General features: G+C 31.9%; 1 protein-coding gene across 2 annotated transcripts in view; it reads left to right on the top strand.

Annotated features, from left to right (window-relative positions):
- The first annotated feature begins 11,855 nt into the window (after positions 1 to 11,855).
- LOC145309112 (uncharacterized) overlaps positions 11,856 to 20,710 on the top strand; it is a 12,488-nt gene continuing 3,633 nt past the window's right edge. The window contains exons 1-18 of one of the 2 annotated variants that reach the window (XM_080150318.1): positions 11,856 to 11,920; positions 12,220 to 12,267; positions 12,677 to 12,740; positions 12,935 to 13,011; positions 13,310 to 13,393; positions 13,733 to 13,819; positions 14,473 to 14,538; positions 15,251 to 15,282; positions 15,380 to 15,437; positions 16,252 to 16,325; positions 16,547 to 16,633; positions 17,160 to 17,200; positions 17,349 to 17,379; positions 17,885 to 17,962; positions 18,607 to 18,634; positions 19,156 to 19,254; positions 19,959 to 20,008; positions 20,257 to 20,331. In XM_080150318.1, coding sequence (XP_080006444.1) covers positions 11,891 to 11,920; positions 12,220 to 12,267; positions 12,677 to 12,740; positions 12,935 to 13,011; positions 13,310 to 13,393; positions 13,733 to 13,819; positions 14,473 to 14,538; positions 15,251 to 15,282; positions 15,380 to 15,437; positions 16,252 to 16,325; positions 16,547 to 16,633; positions 17,160 to 17,200; positions 17,349 to 17,379; positions 17,885 to 17,962; positions 18,607 to 18,634; positions 19,156 to 19,254; positions 19,959 to 20,008; positions 20,257 to 20,331 — 1,109 coding nt within the window. In that variant the 5' untranslated portion in view covers positions 11,856 to 11,890. Of the gene's footprint in view, positions 11,921 to 12,219; positions 12,268 to 12,676; positions 12,741 to 12,934; positions 13,012 to 13,309; positions 13,394 to 13,732; positions 13,820 to 14,472; positions 14,539 to 15,250; positions 15,341 to 15,379; positions 15,438 to 16,251; positions 16,326 to 16,546; positions 16,634 to 17,159; positions 17,201 to 17,348; positions 17,380 to 17,884; positions 17,963 to 18,606; positions 18,635 to 19,155; positions 19,255 to 19,958; positions 20,009 to 20,256; positions 20,332 to 20,710 lie in introns of both variants that reach the window. The other variant, XM_080150317.1, reaches the window with a different exon arrangement.

Genomic DNA, 20,710 nt, shown 5'->3' with positions numbered 1-20,710 from the left:
TTTTCGTTAATTTAGGCATGTTAGAATTGTCCTATCGATTTCAAATTTTGTATGGTGATTCCTTTAATAGTTAGGTACGATTTAGAAAGCGTAGCAACTCAATAATCATTACAAAATGTCCGTACGTCCGTTTTAAACATGTTGATTTTTTTACTTTTTAACAACCAATTTTTATATGATCAAATCATCCGATTGATCTGATTTTTGGTATTTTGATTCCTGGGAGAACAAAGTATAATGTTATAAGCGAAGCAACTCTATACCCAAGTCCTAAAAATGTAGGTATGCCCATAAACATTATCCTGTATAAAGCAGTTTTTCAACAAATTTACTTAGAATTTTGCTTCGACTCTTATATATTTATATTCTGATTATTTAGTTCTGACACTATATAAGTGTTAATGTCCGTTTGTCCTACCGTTTCAGTACTTCGCTTTTATGGATGTTGTCATCCTTGTTAGTTAGAAAATAGAGACGATACTAGTTACAGAGTAGCAGCGCCTTTAAACAAAATACGACTGGAATTTTATATTTCAAAGCAAAAACTGAAAACTGAATTCCCTGAAATTATGCTTCGACAAAAATGTTGAGTTTGATATGTTTTATTATGTTATTATGTCATATTTCATACATTTTTCAAATGTTCACATCAAAATTTAAGTTTTATTTTTATGGGTATAAAATGACACAAATTTTTGCAATCTTAAACATGACATGGCCAGTGAGAATACTCCCGGAAATTCAAAAACTAATTGGTCCAGTGGTTGACAATATCTCAAGCTTTATCACCCACCGATCTCCAAGGGGAAAAATCGTTTAATTTTTTGTACCAGTGACTCCGGACCTAGCATGTTAGGGCATTCTGTTTAAAAAGGAAAGAAAGGGGATGAATAACTCAATAATATCAGTCAATCATTAGCGAGGTTTTAATACACAGACATGTCATAAACCTTGATACTTCTTTAAATAAGTTTGATTATTAATATAAAAACACATAAACCTTTCTACTTCCGGCTGCGACCATAGAATTTGGAGAAAATAATAATAATATTATATAGACTAAAACCATCCAGGGACCTATTTGCAGTTTCTTAACCTAATCAGCACAATGTTTATAGATGTTTAACTGTCAGACTAAAAAACTTGCTGCTTTATAACAACTTTAGACTAACATGACTTTGTCAGCTAGCTGTAGTTTCTATTGGGCAAAAGTTTTGTTTGGCAGCTGCGGGCGAAAAAGGCCGCTTAATTCGGCTGCAGCTTCGACACGCGCTGTTTCTTTTACTCTTAAAAACGTCACACTATGTAAGTAGGATCTTAAATGCAGGTAATCTACTGTGTTATTACATTACCTAATAACTGTGGAACCAAATTTTGATGTGCAAAAAGCAAAGGGAACCATATCAAGACCATACCTTATCTTTTTATCATTTATACAAGAGGAGGGATGCAATAACATTCGGGTGTGGAATCAAACAGAGCAAAGATTTACATTTATTTTAACATTATTTATAACAAATTACAAAAGAGTAAAAAGGTATCTATATTTATATCCTATATATAAGCAAAAGGAAGTTTTATACTGGTTCAAATAATCAATTTTTATGCGAAAGAGGCCATTAGAGGCTTTGCAGTTTCCATTCAGATCGTGAACCAATATGGCTTACTTAAAGATATATATTTTAAAATTATATTCCTACTTTAGCTACTTTGAAGGAACAAATTTACTTTGGGGGTTGTGGGGGAGCTTGGGGAAACTGGAGGGAGGGGTGCATTAGCAAAAAACTGGCCTTGGAATGTTATAGGGTGGGGAGTGATAATGGATTTATTACTACTCGGATGTTACTCCAGATTTTAATGTTCTGTTATGAAATGAAACTCGAAACAGGCTAAATTAACGAATCCCTCCGTCCACCCCTTTCGTCACATCCCCTCCCTCCTACTGCAAATACAAAATGACCAATACGTGATGTCCATGTAGGCAATCCTAATTGACGAAAATTTTTCCCCTGTCATAATATTCACGTATTTTCTATATCCATTGTGGAGAGTGATAAGGTTTATTTCTCGGAGAAGGGGGCCGGGCGGAAGCATCAGGGTTTTACCCTTTTTGGGTGCTTATACAAAAATTTAACTATTTCTTTAAATGAAGCTGTTTATAATGCCAATGATGCCAATATTCATTGTAATTGACCAATGTTGAACATTATGACGTAATCTTTTTATAGACACTACAAATGTTTGTAATGTTCTATAAAAATCTGCCATCATAAATAGGATTGAAAGTCATGTTGATTGTTTCATCATAATTGACAATACAAAAAAATACTTTCGGCAAAGAAGAAATTGGGATTCTAATTTGACAATTTCATCATTATGTTTAAAGATAACAAGTGGAGAAAAATTCAATGTACTGTAAGCAATTGTAAAAACAACCGATTTTTGGCTACAAAAATCTCGTGGGTCAGATCTGAAAGATAAAGCAAACAGGTATCTAAAGGGATAAGACAATGATGTACATCCCCAATTATGATGCACAAAATTACCCATTCTGTAGATTACAATTAGTGGTTAAAACGTGTGGACACTCAACTTAATGAACCAACTAATCAAATTCATAAAATTCTTCAAAGTTGTTAAGCCAACAAATAAGAAAATGTTATTACAAAACTTTGGGGACTAGTGTAATAATCAGCCCAATGTTCCCTCTCTCCCTGTAAAGCCACCCTGTTGGTCTCTGCCTTATTATATAAATGACCACATCAAATATTTATTGCTAGTTATATCAGCAGTCATAAGAAACAAGAAAATTTTTTGCTCTGTAAAATTTTTTAGATCATTAATATATAATAAAATGTCTAATCACCAGAAATATAGTTTGGAATATCAGGCAGCTTTAACCAACAACGGAATTAATTTGAGAAAAAAAAAACATTTGGTAAAATCATTTTTTTTTATTGATTTTGGTGGGCAACACTTCGTAGTAATTTTTTTTATTTCGCTCTACCTTAGTCCTATATATTAAGGCTCGGCAGAGGCTCTTTTTCAGGCTCATCTGGAACAACAACAAATTAGTCACCTGCTGCCAAATTTTGACTGACAGCAGCTGCAAATTGTTGCTGCGAAGGTTAACTTACTAATTTGGATTGGCTGAAATTTCTATTAAAATACGGCATCTAGCTATTATTAAGACTTGACAAGGATGAAATTTAGACATGTTAGAATTATATTTTGCATTTCAAACATTGCATGCTGATTTCTATAACAGTTAGGTACGATTTAGGAAGTATAGCAACTCTATATTTGTTACCAGAAAGTGTGTACTTTCATTTGTTTAATGTTCTGTTTATTAAGATTTGACACTCTTCAAGAGTTATTGTTCGTTTGTCCGCTCCACTTATGGATGTTGTCATCCTTGTTACCCATTGTTTTAGGCAAAATAAGGGTGTGTTTTATGTGCAATTACACTGAAAAAAAGTTTTAATGAAATATGTTTAACGTACATTATACGTATTTAAGTCCATTATGTTGTTTTAAAGATGGATATTATGTGGGAAAAATGTGGGGTTTTCTAGTTTTTCTCAGCTGCTATAAAAGCTAGATTTCTTCATATTCGCATAAAGGTGTCCAAGACAAATGAACATAGATTTAGATACTTTCTAACTCACTTTGTCCATTTCTCAGTTTGGGTGTTTTAAATTTTCAATGGCTTCTCTTCTTATGGATGTTTTCTTACTTGTTTTCCTTCTTTAAAAAAATGTTTATTATCCTTTTTAAGTTTTCTTAGAGTATATATTTATGTTGCATAACTGTGTGTTTTTTAATTAGTTTTTGGAGAACAGATCAATAATGCTTTCCAAAAATACATTTTATGTTTTAAAAATATAAACCAAGTTAAATTCTATTGAAAATGATAAACAAACAGTAAAAATCATAACCAGTGTCTATTAAGGAAAAGTGTTTTTATAAGTAGAGAAGCTATTTATAACAAAATAAAAACAACGGCTTTAATGTAGTTCCTTAAGAAAATGTTACGTCTAATAAATCTAATATTACAAATTGAAGGAAAATTTATGTAAAGCAATTTTTATATATTGTACATCTTCGAATTAAGACTTTAATAGCCAGTAGCATCTATTAGCTCTGTATTCTAAGGGGCCAAAAGATGCTAGAAAAAAATAGCTTAAAACTATCCTAAGATTTTATATCTAAACCCTCACGGAACCTATGTGAAGATTACTTAAACTAGAGAACCCATTCAGTGCAGTAGATATTGAGATCTTAAGCTTCAGACAAAAACCATTACTACTATATATGATATCCATAGACACAGTGTTTCACCCTTTTAGGGCTCATCAGAGTGGCTCAATTCATATTCATCAGAGTTAATTTTGCACGTGGCGGGGTTTGAACCGGGAACCCTTAGATTACAAGGCCAACACCCTACCCATTGCGCTATTACCACATGACTAGTAAGAAAAAAAATTTCAACCATAGAGTAATAACCGTCCCTTTATTCCTGTACATTTTTTATCTTGTGTGTTACGTTTGTAAAAGAGCCATAAGCAACTATACAAAATCATCCCCTAGTACTGGAGTGATACAAAAAGATATTTACTACATTTTTAAGCAATTTCTTATTATAGTTTCAAAAAGAAAAGTTTAAAAAATTTGTGTTCGGGGGAATACCTATTACCCTCCCCCAAAATAGTATTAAACCTTCCCTGTACATATGAAGAGCTATACTGTAAAGGAGAACCATATCGGTTCAGCGGTTACAGAGATCCTTCGTTACAATCAGACAGAGATCAAGTTACTTTTATATAAGGATAATTGCTCAAATAATTTAAATTTCCTTTTCAATGAATCTTTATTTAGACCTATGCAAACTTTGAGTTAAATTTTTTGTTATATATGATTTATTTAGTTTATGCTTTCCTGGGAAGCTTCCTACAGGTTCTAGGCAGTATTTAAGAGGTTCTAAAATCCTTAATGCCATTTTTTTATATTTATTTTTTTTTGTATGACCAACCCGTGTATAGCAGAGCCCTTCCCCCCTGGCAGTTATTTCTTCCAAGTGAGTAAAAACTTTAATAATATTCCAGGGAGACAGGGACAGGGTAATATCATGTATAGCAGAGCCCTTCCCCCCTGGCAGTTATTTCTTCCAAGTGAGTAAAAACTTTAATAATATTCCAGGGAGACAGGGACAGGGTAATATCATGTATAGCAGAGCCCTTCCCCCCTGGCAGTTATTTCTTCCAAGTGAGTAAAAACTTTAATAATATTCCAGGGAGACAGGGACAGGGTAATATCATGTATAGCAGAGCCCTTCCCCCCTGGCAGTTATTTCTTCCAAGTGAGTAAAAACTTTAATAATATTCCAGGGAGACAGGGACAGGGCACTATCATGTATAGCAGAGCCCTTCCCCCCTGGCAGTTATTTCTTCCAAGTGAGTAAAAACTTTAATAATATTCCAGGGGGATAGGGACAGGGCACTATCATGGTTAAATTAATCTACAACTATTTCTCCCCCTTTCTTGTATATTTACCAACTAACAAAGCACAATATTTCTCCAAGGACTTGTAAGGAAGATTAATTAATTGTCCATTGTCTTATCCCTGCATTCCAGTAATATTCAGTTTAATATGCTTTCATTACAACATTCCTAGGCATGGCGATTGGTATAATGGATATAGGATATACTTGGATATAGGATATATGTATGTATATGGATATATTGACAGGGGACAATTGTCGTTAATTAAGCTTGCTAATATGGACCTCATTTATTGATCAATTCGTTTATTCAGAAGGTGGGGGATTGCCTCTGGTAAAAAACGGGTATTGTTATTCTAGCCAGCTGCGATCATCACTTTATGAGAGTACATGAAAATCTGGTGCAACGTCCAACTAATAATATATCCATTATTGGTATATCTGGTCTTCAGATGCGAGCCTTTTTTTTTAAACTTATGTTTGTGTGCATAAAACTGATGAAAGCTACAGTTAGATTTTCAAATATTTCTGATTGTTTCTATAATTTCAAATAAAATTTCAGCTTCTTTATAAAATTAACTAAATCAAACGTAGATGCATATTTTTTTATAAATATTGTTTGATTTTTAAATATTTTTGTTAGTGTGTTGTTGTTTGTAACTTTGTAACAGCAATTTGTAAACTAAAGTAGGATATAGGAAATCAAAATCTCGAATATACATTATACATGTTTTTTCGCCTTTATGAATGATGTTACCCTTGTTGGCATGGCTCCTCTAATATGCCACGAAAATTGAGAATGGACGTGCGTAAAATAAAATCTAAGTGTCTAATTATTAAAACAAAATAAATCAAAATCTTAACCCTACTCCGGGGGGCCTCCAAATAATCACTATTCATGGGGGTGGGTGAGTATTCTCCCCCCTCCCCCTGCTATCTCGAAAATGATAAGAGATATTATATACACACTTATTAAGCAAAGTTCTTCGTTTTTAAAATTTAGGTAGATACAAATCAATTCAACCACCGTGGCACCGTTATTTACCGTTTAAAACGGTGACAACGGAACCGGTATAAAACCCAAAAAAAGTAAAAAGTAAATTATTTGGTGCAGTTACAATATCAGTGCAATTTTGTAACACTAGTTTTCACACAATTAAAATGATAAACAAAAAAACTTTAGGGGGAAGAGGTGAACAGCACCCCCCCCCCCCCCCGCCTCTTATGCACTCGAAATAGGGTTAAAGAACCAGAAACAGTCGCAAAATTATCTAGTTTTTTTGGCTACAATTAAGAAAAAGATAGTTCTTTTTTTCTTTTTCGTCAATATGAACGTATTGAGTATAGGAAAGCTATGATATTTAATGTTTTGTTTGTTTGAAAATTAAAGGACAGTACTTTTTCGTACTTTTTAGAACATTTCTTTCACATTAAAAACGTTGATACCTTATAATTAGTTATTTTTGTTTGAAGAGATACTTTATGTTTTGAAAAAAAGATTATACTTAAAATTATTTCCCTCTGCAAGAGAACCTAGAGTAAAACAGTAAAAGTGTCTGACAATGACGTCAGAAAAAAATAACAATTAACCAATGAGAGGCCGCTATATATTTTACCATAATGAATACTGGCTTCTCATTGGTTAATTGTTAATTTTTTCTGACGTCATAGTCAGACACTTTTACTGTTTTCAACCTAGAGTAAACTGATTGAAAATTTTGATATTTCAGCAGAATTTTCCCAGAAAAAATGTGAAAAAACAACACAAAATGGTAAAAAGGGGTGCATAATATTACAGGAATAGTTGTATAAAGAATCAACATTTTTTTGCTTCTCAAAATTTAATAACAATATTCGTTTACATGGTTGTTTGTTTCATCTAAATGGTTATTTTAGTTTACATATGATAAATTAAAACTTTGAATTGCCAATAAAAAAAAACTTAAAATTACAAATTGATCTATCAATTATATCAACATTCTGTAAGTGAATTATCATAGAATAGAAATAAAACAAGTTTAATTGAAATTTTCATAATTATGCAGTCTCAACTTTCAACTTTGGCAGACAAAAGAATTGGTAGTTTTTCTCTAAGCTACCAGTTTGGCACGTCTGCCCCCCTCATACGTCTCACACATTCAAGTTTTTTCTCTTTAAAATTTGCTTATCCTTTTATATAAGTTTTTTTGTCTAAATTACTCAAATCTTAACAATCACTTAACCGATTGGGTTATCTGTTTAAGGTAAGCTTCGCATATCTGTAATGCTTTTAGGCTATTTTATCTTCGATTTAAGTTTTGAGATGGTTTTAAGCTATTCGCACTCCTCTACCTCTTCGAATACAGAGCAGCTAGATACTAGGGGATTTGCCACTAGTTTTTTAGATATTAAGATAAGCGGATGTCTTTGTTGTAAAAATTTAACTTAGGTTAGGTTATTTTAAGTTTTGTACTAGTAAGCACTGCACCACTGCACATATTAGCGATCACGAGATCAAGGGGGATAATTTCAAGAATCTCTAAAGAGGTAAGACAATTGCCGATAAAATACCAATACAAAAAAATCTCCCATTCTATAAAATACAATAATTGGTTGAAATGTTTGGACACTCAGTTAAATGACCCTTATTCAATAAAAAAAAGTCCCCAAAGTTGGTAAGCCATCGAAAAAGAAAATGTTATAGTAAAACTGTGGGGACTAGTGTGATTAACAGCCTAGTGTCCCCACCCTCCCTGAAATGTTTTTCACTTTTATTCACCTTAATTAATTTTTTCATGATTTTGGTTAAGTTAGATAAAAAAAATTCTCCTCTTTTTTTCGCACCTAACACGTCCCCCTCTCACCTGTAAAAAAAATATGGGTAATCTAATGGCTATTAGTGGGATGATTCCAAAAAGTTTTATGTGTCTTTCTAATTACCACATTAATATTTAAATCAGTCTAATAATTTTGAGAAATTATTATTAAATTGACATTTTGGTAAAAATTCATTGTTTTTTCCAGAAAATATTACTTATTTATTTTACGTGAAAGATAAGAATAGTTATTTATCGCATAGTATAGACAGCTTTCCGTGGATATTAAAGTGAAAAATTTAAGACAAAGCCGGTTTTTATAGCCTCGAGATGCTGAAGGCTCGGGCTAACAAAACTGGCATTAATTTTATTATCTTTATTTTATCATTCATGGAAAATTGTCTGTAATACGATGCCATAGAAAATTTTTCAGTATGTCTGAGAACCGGTTCTAATCCAGCGGATATTTATCGGTTTCAAAGCAATACTAAATATATATTAAGACAGAAATTAGAATGAGGATTGGTAAAGAATAATTATTTTATTTTTAAGGTCAAAAATACATTTCAAATATTTATCTAAATATTATTTCCTCAACAAATAAAATCAAGGCTCGGGAACCATCAGCTTTAAGACATCTTGTATAAGAAAAAGGTTGTATCCACTCTAACTAAAAATGTTTGATTTTTTGATTTCTGCAGAAATTTCAATCTTTTCAATTTATTGATGCTGCTGTTTCTAAACAAAACCATAGAGAACTTCGCGATTTAGGTTTAGCCTTGAGCAGCCTATATTTTTTTGCGGCTGCAGCTTTCCAAGAACCGTGCAGCTCGGCTGCAGTACGTCGTAAAGGACAATTTTTAATTTTCCTACCTTTCTGGATAAATAGAAGAAATTTTTATTTTAAAAATATAAATTTCTTATCTTTTAAGGATGATGACAATTAAACAAGGATGACAGTTTCTCAATAATGAAAATATTAACTTAATGATAAAAACAAACAAGTGTCAAAACGTATTAGTTTCTGAACTCAATAATTACAATATCAATTATGGGTTATAAACTAAAGAGTGTCAAAAGTCAAGACTAAATAGAAGGAATATTAATGTAAAAGTATAAACATTATTATGTTTAAGGGCATACTTGCATTTTTATGATTATAGAGATGCTTTAATTCAAATATTGTACCTTGTTGTTCTAGGAATCATTAATACAAAAATCAGATAAATAGGATAATTATATCATACAAAAATATTATGTCACATTTAGTTAAAAATCAGCATGTTATTGTTTAATATGGTCTTTCTGGTAACGATTAATTCTGAACCGCATCTAATTGGTACAGGAATCATCATCCAACGTTGAAATCGATATGACAATTCTAATTGGTTTCCGCAGGGGTGAGAAAAACAATTTACCTAATAATATCATATTTCAACTCATTATTTAATTTTATACTTTTTAAAATTTTCAATTAAAAAATGTTTAATGAATATCAAATTGCTTAAAACAATTTCTTATCTTTTAATGATCCTGTAATTAAATAAACATTCTTATCTTTTACAATTATTTTTCTTTTAAGTTTGGCCTTGTATTGATTTATTTAATTTTTATTTAATTAAAACCTTCAAACAAATATTCTAAATATTTTGTTATAGCTTAAGTAAAACAAGGATTACAACATCAATAAAGATTCTACAAACCAAATGCCCGCCCGGCGCCCGCCCCCCCCCCCCCTATTTCAATTTCCGGTTTACAAAGAAAAAGTAACAAAATAAATTTTGCGTGGGTCATTTTTTCTAGGGTCGATTTCTCTTGAGCGGAGTTTGGCACCCTTCCCTAAAAGAATTATAAACATTTCTAGGATATCTAAAAAGCTACATTGTAAAAATGAACCATATCAGTTCAGCGATTAGCGGGATACTTTATTATAGACAATTAGACATCCTATTACTTTTATTTAGAGATACGAATATATAATATTTTTTCCTTTCTACATCTACATCAAATCTAAATTTAAAGGGGTTGGGTTAATTCAACCTCCCCCACCCATTCCCATCTTTAAAGTGCTTTAGATGCCTCTAGTGGCATAACTGCGAGCAAATAAAAATTATATTTAAGACAGGATATGAAGATTAAAAATAAATGATTTAGCTGTGAATCAGGAACACAGTAATAGTGTCTGACTGATTATGACGTAACAAAAAAAATTAGCCAATGAGAGGCCACTATAAATTTTACCATTGGTCAATAACGGCCTCTCATTGACTTATTTTTTTTTGTTACGTCATAATCAGTCAGACACTATTACTGTGTTCGTGAATCAGAGAAGATAACAATTAGTTAAAAGCAAATCTTTCTATAATTAGACTGTGTCTGTTAGTATGTCCGTCTGTACGTTACAGTAGTTTATTAATCAAAGTTACTCTATATAAATTATCAGAAGGTATTAAGTACATTTAATACATTTTATTTATTCTTAAATAGCGTCTTAATAAAACTCATCTTTTCTGAATTTCTGAGCTTCGCTTGTTTGTCATTCTTGTTGAGTATGTGATTAAAGTTTGTAAGAGTAAACAATGGAAATATAATACGTGGATATATTAACAGGGGAAATTTTTCTTTAATTTGGGTTGCTAATATGGACCTCATTTATTGGTCAGTTCATTAATTCAGTAGGAGGGTAGGGGATAGGGTTAAGGAGGTGGATGGGAGATATCGTTATTTTAGCCAGCTTAAAGTATTACTTTATCAGAGCATATGAAAATCTGGTGCAACATCCAAGTAATTTCATATCGATTAAGTAAACAGACATTTACAATGAATGTTTGTTTTCTCTCTTTTTCTCTCTCTCTCTCTCTCTCTCTCTATTCTTTTGTACGGGGATAAGGGTCAGGGATCTAAAAGGATAAGACAATGGCCTATAAATTGATGCTCATCCCCCATAATGATACATAAAATTATCCCTTCTGTAGATTACAATTAGAGGTTATCATTTAAATCGACAGTAAAAGTTTTTTATGACTGAAATTTTTATTACTATTAGCATTGTTGATGTAAATTGTATATATAGCATCGTATTACAGACAATTTTCTGTTAATATTAAACATGCAATTAAGACCAGTTTTGTTAGTTCCGAGGTGCCGAAGGTTAAACTGATTTAAATCTGAATTTTTTTTATTTAAAATCCGCGGAAAGGTATCTATTATAGGATTAAATATGATCCCTGATCCTTGTTTGTGTTATCTCCAGGTGATTATTTAGTATATTTGGACGTGCTAGCTGCCCAGTCAAACCTCTCCAACACTTCATATACACACGAACAATTCAAGAGTAATTTCTTTTCGAATGATCAGAGAATTTAAACGCATAATTAATTATTTGATGTTTCATGATTTTTATCATTCATAATATCTTTAATTCTCATGTCCTTCCTCTCTCTCTTTTTCTTCTTCTCATTTGATTGACTATTCATTTTATATTAATCCATGATATTTTGTGATTCGCTACTTATGGATGTTGTCATCCTTGTTCAATATATATTTGTAAATAAAATCATGAAAATTTCAGATAAATAGGAATTCTCCTGGAAAATGGTCGGGTTAGGGAAAGTCAACATCAATGTAAGTAAATTTAGATTTGTATTATTCATCAGACCGTTATTATTTATAGAGATAAATCTGACAAAAAACAAAAATCAAAGATCATAAAATCCATAAAAAAAACATTCAAGCATAAAAAAATAGATAAAAGCTAATCTTTAAGGAAAATTGTCATATTAGCCAATCATAAAGATAATAAACTTATAACAGTTCTCCATTCTTTACAACCAGCCCTTTATTTTTGTACTTTTGCAGCTGACAAAAAAGAGAAAATATAACAAAATCCCTATGAAACAAGTAGATAACTCATTTTATTCCAGGTCAAGTTTCAAGACAACAAACTTGATATCAAGATCCTTAACTGTCAGGTAAACATTTTAATTTTTGTAAAATATTAAAAGTATCCTATAATTTTGTAAATTTGATTGAAACAGAATCTTAGCTCCTATCCCTTCTTGGTTATGGATAAATTTTAGTAATAGATTAATAGTTTCAGAAGATATTGAAACATTATGGATATCTATTATTTCACTATAACCTTTTTGTAGTGTATTAATAAGCCAAATACTATAACATTATCTAGCCTAGCCTAAAAGTTATTGTTTTGTTAACTTTACATAGATATAATGGAATGGCTTGGCTATATAACTAACAGTTCTAATAATATACTACGCAAATCAACGGAATAGATAAAGCTTAGCAACTTCTAACTCTAAGGATAGCATAAGAAACTCTTTAATATTTAGACCAATATCTCAATTATCAATACTTTTCTAGAATTTGAAGAACAAGGAAATGATGGGTAAAAGTGATCCCTATGTTATGCTTTTTGTTCTTCCAGGTGATAATTTTACATTATTACACACGTGCATGTTTATACTATAATCATAAGTGTTCATTTTCTCACGTGTAAAATCTGTAATTGTATAATTGTAAGACAAAAATTAACATATAAAACTTATGCAATAATTTAAGTTCTCTAACAATTATTTATTCCACAATTAAATATTCTTTACTAATACAGCAACTTTTCAGGAAAGCATACTCAGTTAAAGACTAAGACCATCAGTGGAAATCTGAATCCTGTTTATAACAGCACATTCTCTTTTACTGTAAGATTTCAACAATTTTTTTTCAATTTTTTTGAAAATTGTACTTGTCATTATAATTATTTAAACTAATAGTAATAGATTCACTAATAGCCACTAGTAGCTTCACCCCAAGAGATAATGGGATGTCCAACCTCCTATATAGAATCGTTCTTAAACTGGAGGAGGGTTAATAGTTTTTGTTTACCAAAATAATTTTTTTTTGGGGGGGGGGGGACGGGGTATTTTTTCTTTGCTTGAAAGCAGGACAGACAGACATCTTGATCCTTTTTACAAACATTAATTTGTTGTTTTTTAATAGTTGAGCAGGGAGCAAGCAGCTAGGAAAACTGCTGTCTTCCAAGTCTTTGATTCTGATTATGGAAAAGATGATAAAATGGGAGAGGTAGATTTTTTTAATGTCAATATTTAAATATGTAATATGCATTTCTACTTAGTTTTATAAAGGAAAATTGTGAAAACAAGGATGACAACAACCATAAAGCGAAGCTTTATAATTAATAGGAAGGACACATGAACAATCGCTTTTGTAAAGTGTCAGAACTTAAATTTTATGTCTAAACAAAATTGTACATAAATTTGTTGCAAAATTGCGTAAATACAGAATACTGTCGTCATATAAGGTTGAGCAAGTATCTCTTTTTCAGGGTAAATGTTAATCTGGTGCAACATCCAAGTAACTATATATTGATTGATGCAAAGGAAAAAGTTTAATGATTTTTAGGCACGCATTGCACTGAGAGATGTTAACCTTGTATCTGGAAGTGATACCGACTACTCTCTGGACCTTCATGAGTTCACCACTACTCCTGTAAGTATATATTAGTTGTTTATCCCATGTTTTTATAGACAGCTTTTCACGGATATTAAATTAAAAATTTTATAATTAAAATTTATTGAAATTATCATAATATCTAAATTTATGGTATTCATTCTATGATTCTTATCTTAATATTCGTGGATAATTGTCTGTAATACGATGATTAACATGATTTTTCAGTATGGCTGAGAACCGGATCTAATCCAGCGGATATTAATAGTTTTGGAAGCCATATTGGAAAAGAATTTACCAAAATTTATCTGTCAAATGCTTGTGTCAAGTCTTAAAAACTCAATTAATATAACATTTAAAGTAAGCTTTAGTTACTTAAATCACTTTAAAGTAATTTTTATTTTATTTTATTATAATTTTTTTATTCGAGTTCATAAACATTTAACAGTTAAAAAGGTTAGTTTTTTTTCTTAAATTGTAAGTTAAATGCAATAAGAAAAGCAATTAATATCAATATATACTTACTATTGTGAGAAAAAAAATAGAAATTTATAAAATTCCTTTAACATTCTTTTTTAAATAAGCTTAAAAATGAAACCCTAAAAGCTAAAAAAAAACTTATCAAAAATTTAAAGTTAGTTAATATTTTTTTATTATAAAGACTTGGGTTAATAATATGATTATATTTTTAGCCTGTGGTAACTGCTACTGCTACTTCAAGCCCAAGACCAGTAGTTGTGGACAACAATCGTCCTAGGGTATGTTATAGCTTTTTGTTGCACTGCTAATTTACAAATAGGATGTGGGTTAAGATATATAAGTTTTCCGGAATTTTAATGTTTGGGGGAGATTTGAAATCTGCATCAAATTTTAAGGATTTTTTATAAAATTCGTTTTTTGTATAATTCTTTATCTAAAAGCGGAAATGCATTTTAAGTTAATTAATTTTGACCAATAGTATAGGTGGATATTAAACTACCTGCGCTCTAATTGGTTGAATGATTTACTACATCAAATCAGAGCGCAGATTTTTTAAATCCACCAATCACAGATGCCAAAATTAATTAACTTAAATTGCATTTCCGCTTTTAGATAAAGAATTATAGAAAAAACGAATTTTATAAAAAATCCTTAAAATTTGATCCAGATTTCAAATCTCCCCCTAACTTTAAAATTCCGGAAAACTTATATATCTTATTGTGGGTGACTGTCCGTACTTCCTTTACAAATTATCATAAAAAACTCCTTAGAAAATCTTGCCTAGACTTTTGTATCTAAATACTGCGTAACAATTTACTGTTACTATTTTTGACTAGTATGTTATTGCTGCTCTTTTAAGACATAGTTGTCATCAGCTAATAGTAAGTATAGAGGCAAATTTGATTCAGACAATGAAACTTAAACCTAATTTTTCTATTATATTTTTTAAACATGAATTAACTTGCAATTTAATACCTTGCTTTTTTATAGATTAGCCAGACTGGAGGAGTTACTTCCAGCAGGTCCTCCTATCATTCCAGCACTACTGGTGGACAGGGATATCATCATTCTTCTAGCCAGGTATTATTTAGTTTAGTCTGGAGGAGTTACTTCCAGCAGGTCCTCCTATCATTCCAGCACTACTGGTGGACAAGGATATCATCATTCTTCTAGCCAGGTAATACTTAGTTTAGTCTGGAGGAGTTACTTCCAGCAGGTACTCCTATCATTCCAGCACTACTGGTGGACAGGGATATCATCATTCTTCTGGCCAGGTATTATTTAGTTTAGTCTGGAGGAGTTAATTCAAGCAGGTCCTCCTATCATTCAGGCACTACTGGTGGACAGGGATATCATCATTCTTCTAGCCAGGTAATACTTAGTTTAGTCTGGAGGAGTTACTTCCAGCAGGTACTCCTATCAGTTCAGCACTACTGGTAGACAAGGATATCATCATTCTTCTAGCCAGGTAATACTTAGTTTAGTCTGGATGAGTTACTTCCAGCAGGTACTCCTATTATTCCAGCACTACTGGTGGACAGGGATATCATCATGGTTCTAGCTAGGTATAATTTAGTTTAGTCTATAGGAGTAACTTCCAGCAGGTCCTCCTATCATTCCAGCACTACTGGTGGACAGGGATATCATCATTCCTCTAGCCAGGTATTATTTAGTTTAGTCTGGAGGAGTTACTTCCAGCAGGTCCTCCTATCATTCAGGCACTACTAGTGGACAGGGAAATCATTATTCTTCTAACCAGGTATTATTTAGTTTAGCCTTCTCTGTCTCCGTGTACCTTGTGAATACCATCTTAAGCAATTCTTTGTATATCTTTTCTGTTAGATTTTGAGCACATGTCCCAGCCACTATATTTTTTTTCACCTCTGCTCCAATACTATAGACTTGGTCTTAGCAAATAGTTCAGTGTTTAATATTTTTTAGCAACAAGCTAATAATTGTTCTTGTGTAATACAATTACCATTTATTTGCAGGTGTATCATGCTTCATCAACAACTACGACAGCCTCTCGCCAATCATATCATTCTTCCTCGGGATATGACATCAGGTTTAATAACTCATAATTTATTTCAAACGTTTCAACAACAACAAAAAATGTTTTTCTTTGGTTTAAGTTTTGGAGCTATTATTATTAGTTTTCATAAGCCTGCCTTGTATAACTTAATTAAAAGGCTTTTTAAAAATATCATTTGGGATCTTTTTAAAAGTAAGTTACATTACAAAGGTATCCTTTTCTTACTTGTTATTGAATTTTCATATATTTTTCAGGGATTTGAATGCCCGCCTGGATGAGATTATCAGGAAGAATGGAAGTTTCCATAACATCAGTGATGACCTCATGGTGAGATTGATCAGGTGAATACTTTTGTTATAATTAGTCGCTTCTATGGAGGGAGGGGACATTATGCTGTTTATCACACTAGTCCCTAAAGTTTTTTAATAACCTTTTTCTCATTCATTAGTTTAACAAATTTGGGGACTTTCATTGAATTTGATTGGTTGGTTCAATGAGTTGAGGATCCAAACGTTTCAACCACTATATGTAATGTACAGAAGGGGTAATTTTGTGTGTTATTATTGGGGATGTACATAAATTTACCGGTCATTGTCTTATCCCTTTAGATCCTTAAATGTCTTTGCCCTTAGCCTATCTGTTGATCCTATACATTTAATAGTTTTTCTAGCAGCATGGCCTATTTAATTTAATTCTGTTTCGGGGGGGGGGGGGGGGACATGTTTCTTTGAATTTGTAGTGTACCTTACTCTAGGAAAATAGCCTTTGTAGATATTTCTTTGGTAAGGTGATTTTAAAAGACTAACCGAAGTTCTAAAAAAGAGCTTTACATATAATTTTTCATTCTAATGTTTATGATTTTTTTAGTAAGAACATCAAGGAATCACTTCCTGAAGAGGATATCAACAGTAAGTTTATTTCAGTTTTAATTCTTAGATCTACCATAGCGTTTTTTTTTATAGTTGTAGAAGATTAAAATAATATAACCAGAATTATGTAATCCATGTTCACTAAAATTATCTAATTAAATTTCACTAATCATTTAAATTTTTTTAGATGAGTTGAACAGAGCTTTTGCTTATACAAGGAAATAACAAAATTTTGAAGTTTTACATAGTTTTAAGATACTAGATATTTAAATTTAGGGGGTTGGGATATTGGCAATTAAAACCTTTCCCCCTTCCCCTTGAATGTTTTTCAGGGTAGAAATTTGTATTGAGGTTAAATTTACTACCTAGTCTCATTCTTACTTTCTTTTTAGGGGGGAGGGGGGGGGAAGGGATGAGATATCTTTTTTACAAAAATGGGAATAGTCCCTTTCGTGGCAACGCCCCTTAAGGGGTGATTCATCGTATTTTTAAAATGGCTTTTGATAGGTTATTTTAGGTTAGGTTAGGTTATATTGGGATAGGTGATTGCCACAAAGAGTTAGCCAATTGGCCCCGTAGGGTTAGAGCCCCCCTGCAGGGGCTAGAAATAGGAGAAAAGCTACTGTGGAAAAAAACGAAGAATCGCCCCTTAAAGAGCTTTACCACGAAAGGTAATATACCCAAAAAAAATTACTAACATTAAAATATTGTTTAACCTACCAGTGATGAAATCCGTGAGCTTGCAAGGTTGAGAGCTGAGAATGAAAAACTTGAGGTTGAGGTGGAATATCTTACCCACAAGTAAGTCTAAATATATTTTCCAATAGAGATAATCTAGAAACATATTGTCTAAATTGGTCAATATGAGAATGGTGACAATACATCCCAGACCTGTCATTGGTTAAAACATTTTTCAGATTTGAGTACGAGAGGGCAAATTTTTTTTCATTTCGTACGCATTATGAGTCACCTATAAATTGTCGCATTTCTTAGGATAAAGCTTGGGTAAATTATATCGTGTAAAATTTTTTCCACGTACAATGAAAGCACGTGACAAACCACATAATGAGTTAATTATGAATAGTTGAATTTCTTAGGATAAAGTTGGCTTCCTATCATCATTTAATCATTTGCTTTCATCATTGCTTACATCAATAAAAAGTAGATAATTTGGGTATAGTCCCTTTCGTGGCAACGCAACTTTAGGGGCGATTCTTCGTATTTTTTACAGTAGGTTTTCTCCCATTTCTAGCCTTTGCGGGGGGTTCTAACCCTGCGAGGCCAATTGCCTAACACTCTGGGGCAATCACCTAACCCAATATAACCTAACCTAACCTAAAATAACCTATAAAAAGCCATTTTAAAATTACGTCGATTCGCCCCATAAGGGGCGTTGCTACGAAAAGGACTATTCCCGATAATTTTTGTAATTGATGTTTTTTTAGGATTCAAGTTACTGATCAAATCATCCAGGTACTTATTTACATTAATTAATTAGGAACATTTTTTTGGAATATGGTAAAAAAGGGAACAAACAAACCAGGGACTGTAAACTAGTAGCCAAAATTTTAATTACCGCAGTATCTTATTAGTTGGCTCAAAAACTTTGAGTACTTTTACTAAATTTGATTAGTTGGTCAAACTAGTGGAGTCCAAACTTTTCAACCAACAATTTGTAATTGTGTTTATGATCATTGGTTAAGTAATAAAGTATATCAATTTATCGTCAAGGGGCCTAGAATCCAAAGAAATAAATTGGCCGATAAATTGATGTACATCCCCAATGATGATACAAAAATTCACCCCCTCTGTAGATTATAATTAATGTTTGAAACGTTTGGACAATCAACTTAATAAACCAACCAATCAAAGTTCAAGTCCCCAAAGTTATTAAGCCAACGATTTGAAAAGCTTATTACATAATCTTGGGGACAAGCGTATAAACAGCCCTATGTCCTCTTCTTCCCTGAAAACTTGGACCTGTTGTTATTAAGACAATGCAAGCTGAGGAGGCCAGCCTGGACAAGATGATCATGAGTTGCTCCAGGGAGGTCAACATCAAGCAGACTGAAATTGATAGATGCTCAAAACCGGTTAGTTTTACTTACACTTATAAAAAAAGGTTCAAATTTAAGATATCTCCTTTGTTGATAACAGTAACATCATGCTTTTTGAATACTTCAATACAGAATCATAACACCAACAAAAAGTATGTTCTCTAAAGCTTAGTATCCCTCACTTTGTACGTATCTCTAATTGTATGTAACGCCTTGTTTCCTCTTCATATATTTTTTTTAATGCTGTACGTACAACTTCACAATTACCTACAAGTTTGATAAGTATTCCTTTTCGAAACCCTATGTAAATTCTAAGCATGAATTGATATTAATAGATACTATATTTGTATCACTAGCGGCTTCGCCCCTAGCCTCTAGGGGCTTTGCTAGGTTTGATCAACTTAATTTTTCGTATTTTAGATTTAAAAAGAAAAAGTAAAAAAAAAAAATTTTTTTTTTTTGGGGGGGGGTATTTTCATTTTTTTGGGGGGGTTGGGGGTGTCCCACTCCCCAAGAAAATAGCTTAAAACCATCACAGGACCAGTAGGTATATTCCCTGAAGAGTAGAGCCCAATCAGTTCAGTGGTTACTGAGATCTTAAGCTTCAGACGGACAGACAGACGGACAGACGGACAGACAGACGGACAGACATCCTTCTACTTTGTATTATAGATTAAAAAAGGTTAAACTTTCTATTTCATAGCTTTTTAAAGTGATATATAATATTTTAATAATTGTAGAACTATGGACTGCATGATGGAAGCTACGAAGGAAAACTTATGGAATACCAGTAAGTTTTTTATTCTAATTAATGAATCTACTCTACAATTCAATTAGAAAAAGTTGTCTGTATATTTTTCGCCAGTCGGTATGTTTCCAATGCTTTAACAGAAATTTGATTTCTATACAAAAAATGTGATTTTTCACCTGCTATTTCAGAAGGCAGCTGGGATTTTTAGTGAAGATTCTAATAACCTATACGTTTTCTGTCTGTCGGTAGTGCTAATTCCAAAATTCTTCAGTTTTTAATTTTCACAGGGATCGTCTGATTGACTACTACACTTGGTACTACGAGAAGGACATCGTCTCCAGAAAGAAGGAACTTGTTGACAGGTATGAAAAATAATTTGATTTTTATAAGAACTCTTTCATCAAAGGTTAAAGATTTCATAGGACATTTTTATGAGTAGTGCATTATTATCATTATTATTTAATCCATTACTTGATTTAACACCTAGATTCTAAATTAAAAATTATATTGTTTGTGTGTGCTATTGTATGTTGCTTGTATAGAGACTGGATAAAGACTGGAAAGATATTGACAGCATTAGACTATCAGACATGAGTTCTTATGGATATGATGTGGTTCCAGAAAAGTTCCTGTCTATAAATAATTCTTTTTAACTGTGTAAAGATTATAGACTGGACATAGATGTTATAACCCTTGATATAGAGTAGATGTGTATATAAAATCCCTACGAAATAAATATTC

This window comes from Acartia tonsa, chromosome 2 (assembly GCF_053477335.1).
Source record: "Acartia tonsa isolate MP-2025a chromosome 2, ASM5347733v1, whole genome shotgun sequence".
Lineage (NCBI taxonomy): Eukaryota > Metazoa > Arthropoda > Copepoda > Calanoida > Acartiidae > Acartia > Acartia tonsa.
Note: the sequence above shows the minus strand (reverse complement) of the source record. Positions and strands in the feature narration are given on the sequence as shown.